General features: G+C 38.5%; 1 protein-coding gene across 1 annotated transcript in view; it reads right to left on the bottom strand.

The window, feature by feature from the left end:
- ANXA3 (annexin A3) overlaps nt 1–16,014 on the bottom strand; it is a 49,554-nt gene that overhangs the window by 27,798 nt on the left and 5,742 nt on the right. The window contains exons 3-4 of the mRNA XM_039845535.1: nt 7,225–7,312; nt 1,226–1,320 (exon numbers count right to left, since the gene is read on the bottom strand). Coding sequence (XP_039701469.1) covers nt 1,226–1,320; nt 7,225–7,312 — 183 coding nt within the window. The remainder of the gene's footprint in view (nt 1–1,225; nt 1,321–7,224; nt 7,313–16,014) is intronic.

Raw genomic sequence — 16,014 nt, 5'->3', positions numbered from 1 at the left:
ACCTGGACCCAAATAGCCTGACTAGTCTCTGTTATCACTCTTTCTCCTCCACAGTTCATTAGCTGCAACAGCTAAAATAATCTTATAAAAATATAAGTTAGATCATATTATTCCCTTGCTTACAAACCTCCAGCGGTTCTCTATTGTTCTTAGAATAAAATCTAAATTTTGGACCAAGATCCCAAGGCCTCTCTCCAAACGCTATTTCTTCCCTTTTCTCCCCTTTACTTTTCATACTCTTGCCATATTGGAATTCTTTCTGTTCCTTAAATATTCCCAACATGTTTTGCCTCAGGGCTTTTACATTTGTCCGAAATGCTCTTCCCCCAGATCAATCAGAGCGAATCCTTAGTATTCTTCAATCTCAGTTGAAAGTAAGGTAATAAGCCCTCACTGACCTTTCACCACCTAATCTAAAGGAGCCATTCACCAGTCATTCCTTGTTAATCATCCCATTTAAATTCTTTCATAGCAATTACCAATATCTGAATTCATTTTAGTTATTATTTTTCTAATAGAATGTTAGCTCCATGAAAGAAAAGAGGATCTGCTTATTATACCAGTCAATCTCCCATGTTTAGGGTATCTTCTGACACACAGTAATACCTGACACAGAGTAGTTAATTATTGAACAAATTAACTGTGTGATAAAGACACTCAAAATGTTCTTGTATAGTTCTTATATCGTTTCTGGTACTTAGTAAGTTTTTATTTGCTGAATGAATTAAATCTGTAATTGCATAAACATGTTAAAGTTGGAAAAGAAATTAAAGATCATTGAGATAGGAATTCTCAGATAATCGGTCAGATAATTCCTTGTTATGGGGGCTTTCTTGTGCATTGTAGGCTGTTTAGCAGCATCCTTGACCTCCATGCACTCAGATGTCAGAAACGTTCCTCTCCCTTCCAACAGCTGTCATAATCAAAATGTCTGGAGACATTGTCAAATATTTTCTGGAGAGCGAAATCATTTCTGGTTTAGAGTCAACAATCTAAGGCAACCTTCCTTGTTTAACAGATGAAGAAATTGAGGCCCAGAAAGATCAAATGGCCATTCAGCCAGTTAAGGGCAAAATGAAGACTCATATTCCAGGCTGTTGACTATATACCGGGTACTTTCTGTTACACTAGGCCTCGAATAAAAGATCGGGCATAATCCTGTGGGAACGTCCCTGGTTTATTAGTGATTAGCTCTTTACTGCCTGTAATGTTAATCAAAATGTACCTTGTCATACGCTGCTTGATATTCCTTAACAATCAGCTGCCGCTGTGCGTTTGACCTCTCAGTTAGAATGCTGATGAGTGTTTTCTCGTCAGTTCCTAAGTGAAACAAAAATAATTTTACTCACCATAGACGCAAAGTTGCTTAATATCTGTCATGAACAAAATAAAAATGATTAATGGTCTGAAATGAATGCAGACAGCAGAGTTTAAATTTTTAATTTCAAGATTCTTAGTGGGTTGAAATCTTTCTTTGCTTGGCTTTTGGAAAAGAAAATTAACTTTATTTGGATAGTTGAGGGAGGGATAAAACAATCCTTGCCCACATATTCCTATGACAGAGGGAGCAGCTAAAGAAATATACTGCTTTTGAACTAGATTTTTTCACCCGTATGAGGTTCAGGTCCTGTCTTATCACCTTTATTCTCCTTCTCATCTCCATACTTGATATCAAAATCTCCTTTTCTCTAGAAAAAAGAAACTGACATTTATTGAGAACCTACTATGTACTAGGCACTGTTTATTCATTGTCATATTTAATATTTACAGGGGCTCTAGATAGTAGGTATGAATAAGCTGTCTTAAAAGATAAAGACACTAACATTTAGAAAACTTACCTCATTGACAAAGTCATGCAGCTTTTAAGTGGTAAAACAGGAATTTGAACCCAAATCTCTGACATATATATCTCTCTCTAGTCCCTACTTCTCTCAGGCATTCCAGACCCATAGATACTTAACCACCAGAGTGAAGATTAACATTAGGCTAGGGCTAATGCTGGCCTGCCTGAGAATGACCTCAAGATCCCTAGTTTCCTGGCAATTATAGTATTAAGATAATGCGGGAGTTGTGTCAGCCTCCTTAGCAGAGAGGACTAACCTGGGCTGAGGAGCTATGAGTTGGCTTGCTCACCTCAGGCATGCATGACTAGAATGGCATAAAAGATCAATTGGAATCCAAGGGTCAACTTCTCTGTATTTAGGTGACCCACACACATCTTGGCTACACATGCCCTTAACAATCAACAGTACACACTCTACATCACTGATGGGGCAAAAGAAACAGTGTACTTGGTTAGCTACTAAGTCTTCCAGTGGAAGATGCTGCCCCACTGTGTCTCTGGTCTTGTATTATGTACAGTTAAGAAAACAGAATTAGATTAAAGCCTAGTTTTTTCCTGTGAGTCTGAGTATTAACTTGGACTTGTAATGGCATGACTTTGTTGGTGCGTGACTAGACATCTCCAACTGCACAAGTATCTCAAACTCAGCATGATCCAGGTTGAGCTCATTCTACTTCCTCTCTAACTTGTCTTTCATTCTGTTCCCTTATCAATGATACATTATGAATGTAGTCATCTAACCAAAAATCCTGGTAGTCATCCTACATTCCTTTATTTTCCTCACTCCCTACACAGTAGCAATCATCTGCATCTCATGAATTTGTCCTCTTCTCTGCCACTTTGCACTCATCATATTTTACCCAGAAACTTCAATAGCCTCACAATTTGACCTCATTTTAATTCATACCATATATTACTACCTAAGAAAATCTTTTAAAAATGCATCTGATAATATCGATCCCTTGGTTGAAATTATAATGGCTCTCTGAAACCTTCAGGATGAAGTTTACACCCCTTCGCTTATACACTAGGTCATCAGGATCTAGGTCAAGATGCTTTACAGAGACTGCTTTAGCATATGACTATAAAGGAATATTATGGCCAATAACAGTGGGTAATGATTTAATGTCATGAGAGGCTGAGATGAGTCATGGATCTGTTTCCAATGAGAGAATCCTGACTTTCTCCATGGAGCAACAATCTGGATCATGGGTGCAGTAGAAATCTGAACCCAAACCTCTGACTCCAAAATATGTATATTTCTCTCTGGTCCATACCTCTCTCAAGCATTCTGACCCATATACTTGCAATAAAATTTACCATAACAAATGTTAAAAAAGAACCACAGGTTGGAAAAAGATATTTTCATGGCCTATAATTAAAAAAATATTGGGGTAGTTTCGGTCAAGATGGCAGAGTAGGTAAACACCGTGCTTGTCTCCTCTCAGAACCACATTAAAATTACAACTAAATTATAGAACAACCATCATCGGGAGTCACCCAAAGTATAGCTGAATGGAAGTCCTACAACTGGGGATATACACAAGAGGCAGCCTCGAGACTTGTAGGAATGATGGAGACATGGAACTAGCCAGTCTCACACCCATGTGTGGTGGTTAAAAAGCAGGAGAGATATCTCAGTTGTAGAGGTTCCTCCAGAGGAGCAAAGGGTCCCAGCCCCACAATGAGCTCCCCAACCCCACAATGAGCTCCCTGGCCCAGGGTTCCAGTGCCAGGAAGAGAAGTCCCCACAACTTCTGGCTTTGAAAACCAGCAGAGATTGTGGCTAAGAGATGGAGGATGTCTTGAGTCACAGATGTTCTTCTTAAAGGGTCTGCAAGCACATGTACTCACTGATGGACTCACTCGCTCTGAGCAACAGTGCTGAAGCAGAAGCTTGAAAGGGACATACAAGAAGGAACTGAATAGTCTGGCTTCGGGGCAGAGGCTGGAGGGGCAGCTTTCTTCAAGACAGAAGTGCTAGCAGAATCCACTGTTTCTTTGTTGAGTCCTGCCCTCTCCAAGCAGGCAGATGCAGGCAGCCACCAATGCTGAGTCTCCATCAACCTGGCTAACACTGGTTGTCCTGGCCTGGTGATTTCCTGAGACCATGCCTCACCCAACTTACAGGCTCATCCAAGTCGCTTCCAGTGGCTATTCCATACAAATGGCCTGTCTTGGATCATGCTTCAGATTTTGAAAGATAAAAATCCTTCAAAAGTTTGCAAAACCCAAATAAGCAGCATCTGGCCTCGGCATGACCTGTATCTCTTGCTGAGCAGCCTCAAGCCAGGCACTAGCAGCTACCAATCTTGGTTTATGAATTGGCCTCTCAAGACACCTCCAAGCCTAGCATGAGTGGCGGCCATCTGCAGATTGCTTCGTGACTCTTTCCAGGTGGCCCAAGCAGAGCACAGGCTGGAGCTGGAGACCCTCCCAGGTGGCCCCAGGGCGGCACGCCTGATGGCCAGCTTCAACCAGAGCTGGAGCACCACCCAGACTGTATCCAAGGACAACACACTCAAACGGCAGACTTAGCAGGCACCAGAGCCCTATGAAATCAAATCCTGCTCCATTTGGTCAGCCCCTCACCAGCCAGTCCTCAAAACCAATCAGCTCAAGGGTCAATCCCTTCCATTGATGTGCAAATAGCAACCAAAGCTCAACTACAACAGGAGAGTACACACAACCCATATAGGGAACACACCTGGAGCATTTAGCCCAGGTAACCAGGGAGGACTGCACCACTGGGCCCCACAGGACACCTACTACATAAGGCCACTTTACTAAGACTGGGAGACATATCATACCTAATACATAGAAACAAACACAGGGAGGCGACCAAAATAAGGAGACAAAGAAACATATCCCAAATAAAAGAACAGAAAAAAGTTCCAGAAAAAAACCAAACAAACAAAATGGAGATAAGCAATCTACTAGAGTTCAAAACACTGGTTATAGGGATGCTCAATAAACTTAGGGGAAGAGTAATTAAAATCGGTGAGAACCTTAATGAAGAGATAGAAAACATTTTAAAAAATCAGAAGTAAATAATAAAATAACTGAACCAAAGACTACATTAGAGGGAATCAACATAGATTAGATAAAGCAGGGGATTAAATCAGTGATTTAGAAAACAAGGTAGGAGAAAATACCCAATCAGAACAGCAACAAGAAAAAAAATCCAAAAAAAATGAGGACAATTTAAGGAGCCTCTGGGACAGCATGAAGTGCACCAACTTTTACATCATACCAGAAGGATAAAACAGAGAGCAAAAAATTGAAAACCTATTTGAAGAAATAATGATGGAAAACTCCTAACCTGGAGAAGGAAATAGATACACAAGCCCAGCAAGCACAGAGTCCCAAACAAGATGAACCCAAACAGGCGCACACCAAGACGTATCATAATTAAAATGCCAAAGGTTAAAGACAAAGAGAGAATCTGAAAAGCAATTTGTACTTTAAATGTAAATGGATTAAATGCTCCAATCAAAAGATAGGGTGGTTGAATGAATAAGAAAATAAGACCCTTACATATGCTACCTACAAGACTCACTTCAGATCGAAAGACACACACAGACTGAAAGTAAGGGGATGGAAAAAGATATTTCATGAAAAAAGAAACAACAAACAAACAAAAAAGCTAGGGTAGTAATACTTATACCAGACAAAATAGACTTTAAAACAAAGGCTATAACAAGAGACAAAGAAGAACCCAGTAACCTCATTTCTGGGTATTTATTTGAACAAACCCAAAACACTACTTCAAAGGGACATGGGAATCCATATGTTCATTGCAGCATTATTTACAATAGCCAAGATATGGAGGCAACCTGGGTGTCCATCAACAGGTGAATGGATAAAGAAGAGGTGGTACACATATACAATGGAATATTACTCAGACAGAAAAAAATGAAATTTGCCATCTGAAACAATATGGATGAACCTAGAGCATACTGTGCTGAGTGGAGTAAGTCAAACAGAAAGACAAATGGCATATAATTTCACTTCCATGTAGAATCTGAAGAACAAAATAAACCAACAAAACAGAAATTAACTCATAGATATACAGAACATTTTGATGGTTGCCAGATTGGGGGAAGGGGGGTGCAGGTTGGGAGAATGAGTGAAAAAGGGGAAGGGATTAATAAATACAAATTGGTAATTACAAAATAGTCACGATGATGTAAAGTATAGCATAAGGAATATAGTCAATAATATTGAAATAACTATGCATGGTGTTAGATGGGTACTAGACTTATTGGGGTGATTACTTCATAAGTTATACAAATGTTATATATAAATCACCATGTTGTACACCTGAAACTAATATAATACTGTATACCAACTATAATTGAAAAAAATGTTTTAAATTATGTTTTTTCAAGTTTGGTATACAGATTTTATTTTTAAAAAATCTTGCCAATTGTGAAGAAGACAATCCAACCAAAAAATGGATAAAAGATATGAAGAAGTCATTAAGGGAAGAGGAAGGAAATAAATGATGCTTAACCATATCAGTGATGGGGATGTGGAAGAGAAGGGAAATAAATAAATACATATGCAGAGTGAGATACATGCATGACCTTAGCAAGTATTGGTGAGAATATAGAGAGAAAATGTCTCATGTATTGCTGCTAGGAATGCTAATTTGTATATTCATTTCAGAGAGCAGTTTGGCAAAATTTCTAATTTGAAGATGAACATCTTCTTCAACCTAGAAATTCTTATTGTTATATTCTAGAGAAATGCTAGCAAATGTGCACATGAGACATAGCAGGAATATTCAATGCAGTATTTTTATATCGTAATAGAAAAGAATTGTAGGTAATTTAAAAGTTCCATCAATATTCCCATCTTATGATACAGTAATTCAATAGACTACTATGCAGTTAAAATTAATGAACTAGAGCTAAACATATCAACATGGATAAATCTCAAAAGCATAATGTTAAGGGATAAAAACAAGTTGCAGAAGAATGTATGCAGTATGATTTCGATTTATACTGTTTGAGACCATGCAAAGCACTATGTGCACGCATACGTATTTATGGAATTACAACTTTCATGGGAATTAGCTCCAGAAAGAACTGGCAAGCACAATATCTGTAATGATTTATGATGATTATGATAATTACTGTTGTTGGTAGCAGTAATTGCAATGGTAGTATTTAATATTAAGTAAATATGGCAAATTTTAAGATTTAATAAAACTGGGTTCCTTATACTTTTCCTCATTATTTCACAATTTTAAAAAGTACCTTACAATTTTTCTAATTGAGTAAGCCAACTTGGGCAAAATGAACTATTGCACTATGAGATGGTGACTTTTTAGATTTGCTTCAATATTAAGAAAGGAATTGTAAAGTATTACTCACCAATTCCTCTGATTGCCTTACGAATCGCTTCAGCATCCACTGATGGGCTAAAGCCTGGATAATCTCGCACTGTCCCTCGGTGTCCAACCTAGAAGGAAATATTTGAGAATCCCGCTGGTTCAAAATGATATCTTTGTTTAAACGCATATTCCCATATGCATATTGCAAACATGTAACAAATCCACAATTTGCACACCTTCTTATCCCTTCAAGAGTGGTTCAAGAAAGAGTCTCCTTTCCCTAGAAATGTCGGTAATATGACATCTACCACATGTGTAATGAGGCCTCTCTTTTTTTCTTCTTCTGTAATAAATGAGAAATATAAAACATTCATTCTAGGGCAATGAATTGTGTTAATTCTGGTGACTGAAGAATACTTGCTTTAAATTAGCATCTGTATCAAAGCAAGGAGAAAGTTTGAATTTCCTACATTCTCTTTGTTTTCAAGTGATAATTCAAAGCTCTTCACTGCAACTTACACGGAAGTAATTGTGGTTTACAGACTTCAAGAGGGTGTAATTAATATGATCATTGTTCTTAGGGAACACTACACTAAAGGATCCATAAATGAAAACCCCATTAGGACGGCCTGTTAAGCTTTGTTTAATAGATGTGCAATTGTGGTTGATAAATCCTGTTCTGAAAGCTCCACTGACATAGATCTTCAGGAATAGCATGGGAATGACAAATGCCACGATACTAATTTTAAATACATAAATTAGAAACATGTCACTAAGTTACGAAAGACCATCCTACAGAAAGAATATCTTAAAACTGCTTGTGTGACTATAGAACAGCCACAAAGATGTTGAGAAAAATCCAAGTGAGCATGTACTTATATGGCATTTTCTAATTCTTTGAATAAAAATCTATCTTTACAGTAATGTTTTCTTTCTAAACTGATTTTCCCATCCCATTACTGAATAATACTGGCTCTGTTATCTTGTGTTACTACGGCTTCATTTAGGCTCTCCTGAAGTACTTGATATTTTCATGAAAAGACATCTTGTCACATTAAAGTGAATGGAAAATTAATGTTCTGGCACAGTAAAAAATGATAGTCTGTTGATTTAATAGATTAGATTGAACAGTTTGCTTCAATACAATCAAACATCATTTAATCTTACAGTTTCCAAAATAAAGATTTTGATACTAAAAAAGTAATTATGAGTCAGAAAGTAGATGTGAATATGCCCGATCTAAAGGCACCTGTAAGAAATCAGTCACTTCAACAAAATCTTTGGAGAAGTCTCTTTCTCCAAGGCTTCATATATATGTTAGCGATTCACAGAGCCAATGGGCTTCATTTCAATTCTATCCATGTATGAACTTTTGTGTTTATCTTATGTGTCCATCTTCAACGTGTGGTATTTTAGAAGAAGCAGCACAATATTACAGCATTTGAGTGCTACATGCCCAGCACTGTGCTAAGCACTTTATATACATTAACTATAATCTGCATAACAGTCCTGGTGAATGAGTAAGAGTGATACATTTCACATACAAGACACCAAGAATTAAGAAGATCGGAGAATTAGTCCAGTCCACATGGCTAAATACCTTGCCACATTATCTTGTCATATTAAACGGTAGAATCTCAATTTGAATGCAGTCCTGACCATTGCAACCCATTCCTAGTCTTTCTTGAAATGTGCTCTCTGAATCACCTGAGATGATTCTTTAAAATGCATGTGACTAGGCCCTGCCATAGACATATTAAATTATATTTCTTAAAAATGAGGTAAAAATTAGGTAGACATTACACATTTATGAAGCTCCCCGGGTAATTCTGTGCCATGCAGATAGATATGGTTGCTTCTGAATACAAAAAGACAAAATTGCAGTCAGATTCTAATTGTTCATGAACTATGAAAACTCAGGGCTTCTATTCTAGCCATGACCTTTTCACTGTCCCGTACTACCTACACATCAAAATATGCTGCACTTCCAAAATATAAAATTAAGAGGATGAAATTCTCAATCTGTTATGCAATTTGCTACCTAGTAAGAACTAAGTGGGAAGGGACTCCTTGTTTAATTAAAAGAAAAAACTACATAGAACACACACGCGCGAGCGCACACACACACACACCCACACACACACACACACACACACACACACACACACACACACTGCCCCGCCCCTCACCTAGCTTGAAAAATGGCTCTGGAATTCTGAAGTGAAACCTTAGTAATTTCAAACTGCTTCATTTATTTAAATAAGCAATATTATTTATTTGATACACTTGGTCACCCAGAACATTCAGAAATATTTACATGATTTATGAAAAAAATCTTACAGTAAAAGTAATTAAGAGTCTTTTAAACAAATATATGTCGGGGAGTGAACAAAGTGCTTTACAGACAACTTATTTAACTCTTACAATAGGCTGAACGGGTGGATTTTATCATTTCCATTTATAAAGGGAAGAAACTCAATCTCAAAAAAAATGTGTTTGCTTAATATAACTCTGCTACTACGCCCCAGAATTTGAGCCTACTACCTCCTTGTGTCTAAAATGCCCTGTGCTCTATATCACATGACAATGCTTGACAGGATTCCACGTAGTGGTTCTCAAAGTGTGGTTCCTGGATCAGCAGCATCAGCATCAGCAGCATCTGGGAACTTATTAGAAATGCAAATTCTCAGGCCTTGCCCACCCTAATGAATCAATATCTCTGGGGCTAAGACTCAGGATTTTTGTTTTTTTAAACAACCTTTCGAGATGATTCTAATGCCTGCTAATGTTTGAAAAACACTGCTCTATTTATTCTCAGCTGCCCAGAAAACCAAAGCAAAAATGAACGAACAAGTCCTAGATTATTTTATGGGTGTGGAAGAAGAATTTGATGATGAGCTCATTGTTTCAGGAATGTTGGCATTTTTGCAGCCTAACAAAACTATTTTCATGGCCTGCTTCATTGCAAGCTTAACTCTTTGACATTTAAATTACTAATCAATACCTGACTTAGTTTATCCACTAACTTTACCACCCTGACAAAGTGTCAGTGCTAGCTAGTATGGGACATGGCATAAATATTTGGGAATCTTTCGTTTATTTTTTTTAAACCACATATAATCGGAATTCCATACACATCCCTTAAACACATTTAGTTGTTTTCCTGTTCTCAAACTTGACCTTCCGATGCCCCAAAAGGAAAATAACCCTGAAACCAGTTGGAAAAGAAATCAAAGCAAGAAATGTCTAAATAAAGGAGGAACGGGAAAGCTCTTTACATTAGTAACAACTACTATCAACTATGGGCCAAGCACTGTGCTAAGCATGTGTCCTGCATAAGCTCGTTCCATCCTCACAAAAACTTATTAAGGCCGATATAATAAATTCCATTCACAGATAATGATGAAACTGATGCTGAAGTAACTTGCCTGAGCTCGCGCAGCCAGCAAGTGGTCAGTCTCATCAGTCTTTGCTCCTAATTACTAGGCTAGGATGCATCTCATTTGAACCATCTTCTTCATGCCAATATAATTTCCCCTGATCTTCTAAAACTATCCTTTGGAGGTCAGTCATAGCACATGAGGCCTTGACACCACTGGTGTGGCCACGATGGGCCTGGGGATGTGTCTGCTACTACCCCTGAGAAAGGCCAGTCTGTCCTTGACTCATGAAAGCCAGCTGTACCTATTTCTTCATGCAAAGAGTTTGCAAGAAGTTAAACACTAACGTTTGGAATAATGAATAAAAGTGAAAAATAGAAGGTGCCCATCCAACGGACAAGAAACATATTTAAAGCCAAATGATTCAGAGCAAGAAGAACAGCTGCTGCAGGTAGATTCTGAAGGTGAGGCAAAGCCAAATCACTCCTCACTTCATAAAACCCTGTAAAGGCCATGTCCAAAAGTCAAGCTTTCAAGTCAAAGCCTTGTATAAATTTCCAAGACGCAGAAGGGCCAGGGAGAAGTGATGACTCTCTGCTCAATGTCAAAACACTTTGGGTCATAAAGTTTTGTGATAAAAGGAAAAGTGGAATAGACTAAAAAAAAGGCAATCAAAACTTGGAAACTTAAGATGTCTCACTCAATTTTTCAAGTAAAAGGTGGTTTCCAAAACCAAAGAAAGTTTACTATAAAAGGTCCTGAAATGAAATATGGTCAAATGAAGCAGGAATCATGGATTGAATTCTGTTTCCCCAAAAAAGATGTGTTTAAGTCCTAATTCATAGTACTTCAAAAATGTGACCTATTTGGATATAAGGTTATTGCTGATGTAATTTGTTAAGATGAGGTTATACCAGTGTAGGGCGGGCCCCTAATCCAATATAATTGGGGTGCTCAGAAGACAGTCATGTGAAGACAGAGACATACAGAGAGACTGTGATGTGGCGACGAAGAGATAACGGCAAAAATTGAAGTTGTACCAAGGAACACCGAAGATCGCCACTAAACCACCAGAAGCCAGGAAGCATAGAGGAAGGATTCCCTCATAGGTTTCCAAGGGAGCCTGGCCTACCAACACCATGACTTTGGACTTCCAGCTTTTAGAACAGCGAGGCAAAAATATTCTATTGTCTTAAACCACCGAGTTTGTGGCACTTTGTTACAACAAAAGCGCCACAAACTCGGTGGTTTAAGACAATAGAATCCCAGGAAGCTAATATAGCTGGTAAGATGCAAGAGGAAAAAACTGGTAACCACTGAGTCACGCAGGGCAAATACCAGGGGCCTCATCTTCTCCCACAGGCTGGCAGTGATCGCTGCTGATGGAAGGTTCCCTGTCACTACTGCCTTGCATCCATCAGAAAATAGACTTTCAAGAAAATCAAATCATATCATTTCCCCTTCATATTCCTTGCTCTCCATTTAAAACTTTTTCTTTTCCTCTTTGCCTCTGATATGCCAGGCTTCTCCAAAGGCTACTCATTAGGTTGACAAATTATAGTTTTTATTATGATTAGATATGAAAGAGAGACCCTCGCTCCATGGTAGTCAAGCTTGGGTCAGGAAGTGGCAAGGCACAGCTCTTTAAAATTCATTCCATTCATTCCCAAGAAGCCTCTCTCTTCTCACTCAGGTTATACACAATTCCTTTCAAGGCTTTGTCCTGAAATAAAGCTCTCATGTTTTGATTTGAAATCCAGGTCTAACCTGTTTTTCATTAACTTCCTATAGAGAGCCATTTTTGTAACTGTCTCAGGGCCAATATTTATCTAAAGAAGCTTCAGGGAACATGGTTTAAAACACACACCAGACAGGAAGTTACAATCACGCCGAAGAATACCTAATCAAGTACGATGCCTGCTCTGCTTGGGATGTGACAAGTCCATTTTCAAAGCCAGCCCTGAGGTGCGGTAGAGTGGAAGAAGACCAGAGAAATTCAGCACATGCACATGTGTGTAACACAGGTATTTTCCCCATACATGTATTAAATTTGCATGATCAGGAAGAGCAACACACCAGGATAAGATGTAATGGGGTGTCCCCACCGAAGCAAGAAATATGAAACTGGACAGGGTTCTCACAGACTCCCTGTACCCAGGACCAACAGCATCCAAATGCCCAGGGCTGGTGTCATCCATGGTGCCACAAAATTGGAAAGGCATTACCTTTCCTAAATTCTCTCTCACATTAGCATATTGCACCTGTCCTGGGGGCCCTACCACAGGTGTCATTCCTCTAGGTTACAGAGCAGAAATGGGAATATTGTGTCCTCAAGTGTCAAACTGCACCAATCTTGTTCCCAAGAAAGAAAGGGTTGGGTGGGGAGGGGAAGCTGCGCTCTCTAATTCTCACCATGAACACATTATCGTGGATTAGCTTTTCCTATTAGCAACTTTCTGCCTTAGATAAGCCTTCTCCAACCTTTCTGTCATCAGGAATCCCTTTTATTATTTCTTCTCCATGGACCTCATGTTTCGAGTGATCCTGCCTGCCAATCTGTATTTGTTACAAAACATTAACTCATTTCCTCCTGTTACTTATCATTAAAGATATAACTTCCAAACATAGTTTCTGATCAACATAAGATAACTAGTGCCAATGCTGATATAATTCTAGTGAAAAAAAAAATAAAGGTATGATACTTTGGAAACTGTAGACCTCAATGAGAATTATATATGTGTGCTATAATAAAGAATATATCTGGTCTTTGTCCCGGGTTCCAGGCACAGAGGTCCAAAAATTCCTGAATGACGGAAGTGTCTTTTTATGCTAATGAGGTGGCTCAAAGTGGAACGCTAGATAGCTTTAGGATCAGGGCTGCAGCTAAGAAGACCAGCCAAGACTTGATTAGAGGGTTGGCAGTCTGAGAGAAGTGGACTGGACAGAGTTCAATCCCACGACCAGTGACTTAATCGATCTCACCTACGTAGTCAAACTCTAGTAAACATTGGACTCTGAGGCTTGTTGGAGCCTCCCAGCTGGTGAACAGACGGCTGTGCAACGAGGGTGACGCGCCCTGACTCCCTGGGTAGAGGGCACAGAAGCTTTGCCTCCAGGGCTCTTCCAGACCTCACTTTATGCATAGATTTTATAATAGAACTAATTATAAGTATAGCACTTTCTGTGAGTTCTGTGAGTTGTTCAAGAGAATTACTGAACCTGAGATGGTCATGGAAATCCCCAAATTTACAGTTAATTGATCAGAAATGTAGGTGGCTCTAAGACTTGCAACTGGCATCTGAAGTGAGGGCTGAGCCCTTAAACCTGTGGAGTCCCACGCTAACTCCTGGTAGTTCTTGTCAGAACTGTAATGCGGTATATTTACTTGGAGTTGGTATGGAGCTTCATATGTCTTTAAAAATATATAAATGTCCAAACCCATAGAATGTACAACACCAAGAGTGAACTGTCATGTAACCATGGACTCTGGACAATGATGTGTCAACGAAGCTTCATCACTTTTATCACTCTGGTGGGGGTGTCGACAGAAGGGTAGGCTGTCTGTGCATGTAAAGGTCAGCGGTCTATGGGAAATCTCTGTACCTTCCTCTCGATTTTGCTGAAACTGCTCTAAAAATAGTCTTAAGTATATATTTATATATATTTAAAATATGAGAAAACATTGGAAATAGGAGTGGTCAGAAAGACTCTATTTGGGAAACCTCCATCTGTTTCAGGAGGCTCAGAGAAAATCATTCCTATGGGTGCTGCTGATTTGTAATAAACTCAGGCCCAGGAAACAGGCAGAAAACATTTTTACTAAAAAAGTTGCAGAAATATTAATGAGCGAGAAATATGTTATTAGAGAAAAAATCAGTATATTGAAATGATAATGATGGTAACATTTACCTAGTACTTACTACACGTCAGGCACTGGTAACGCTTTTACATGAACTGATTTGATGCTTACAAACATTAGATGATGTAAGTACTATTATTATACCTGTTTTACAGGTGAGGAAACTGAGATAGTGAGAGACTAAGTAATTTTTGAAAAGGAGAACTGGGGTTGTGGCTAGACTATCTTCACTCGGCGCCTGGTGGAGCCCATTGCACTAAGTACTTGTTTTAGTTGTTTGACCACCTTTGTGTGAACTCCTTTAAGACCAAGTTAGTAGGTGTCATATTTATGATAAGTATTATTTTTGTAAAACTTTTACCCCTTGAGTCCAGAGAGGCTCTATGTTCCCCTTCCTCATTTTGCAAATTAGACTTTGGAGTGGGGAAGGGAGAAGGTATAACAAGTTAGGATGTTATAACAGTTCGTGATGATTAAAACAATTATGAGTTAATTTAGAACAATTTTAGTAGCATAATAAGAATATTAATGTGAGAGTTCAAACAATAGTAATTACATTTATTATTATTCTGTAAAAGTTTTGAATTAGCCATGGAGGAAAGAGCTCAGAATATCTGCATGAGAAAGCCATGTAGAAGGCACACATGGAAAAAAATACTACTATGGTATCCTAATAAAGAGTCATATTTTAAGCTATTCTAATTTGTGGGTTGCCTGAGTGCTTGTTTTGGACCTAAAGGCAACATCTGACAGAAGACCTTAGATCCGGGTACAAACCGCTAAGCTATCAGGCCCTTTCATCAAGGGTTAAGTAGTAGAACACATGCCTGAATTGAGATATTCAACATTTTCAAACAAAGGAAACAGTAATGCAACATAGATTTTTCCTCATCTGAAACAATGACCGGGTTGCAATACTCCTAGGTAGAACACACAGATAGAACACACAGACCTAGCAAACCAGCCATTCTTTCATCTTCAAAGATAATGACTGAAACTGCAACTCAGTTTGATCAGATCACTCCAGTAAACTCACCTTATACCAGGTATCACAAATCCATCTACAGTTTGTAGAAAAACATGGACTTGATTGCTCCTTTGTGTATGTGTGTGTTTGTGTGTGTGTGTATACATGTGTGCTTTTATGTGTAAAAGGGGAAAAGAGAATAGATAAAATTTAGTGATAAGACTATTTACACAAATCTGAGTGTTGTTTTTATTGTGGTAAAAAGCATAACATAAAATTTACCACATGAATCTTTTTGAGTATACAGCTCAGTACTTGTATTACTGTTCGCAGTGCTGTGAACCAGGTCCCCGGACTTTTTTCATGTACAGAACAGAAACTCTACCCACAAAGCAACAACGCCCCCTCCCCCAGCCCCTGGCAACTACAATTCTACTTTCTATTTCTATGAATTTGACTACTTTAGATACCTCATATAAATGAAATCATATAATATTTTGTTCTTTTATTACTGGCGTATTTCACTTAGCATAATGTCCTCAAGTTTTATCTATGTTGTAGCATGTGTCACAATTTCCTTCCTTTTTAAAGCTAAATAATATTTCTCTGTATATATAGACCACA

Source organism: Pteropus medius, unplaced genomic scaffold, assembly GCF_902729225.1.
Source record: "Pteropus medius unplaced genomic scaffold, Ma_sr-lr_union100, whole genome shotgun sequence".
NCBI classification, from domain to species: domain Eukaryota; kingdom Metazoa; phylum Chordata; class Mammalia; order Chiroptera; family Pteropodidae; genus Pteropus; species Pteropus medius.
Note: the sequence above shows the minus strand (reverse complement) of the source record. Positions and strands in the feature narration are given on the sequence as shown.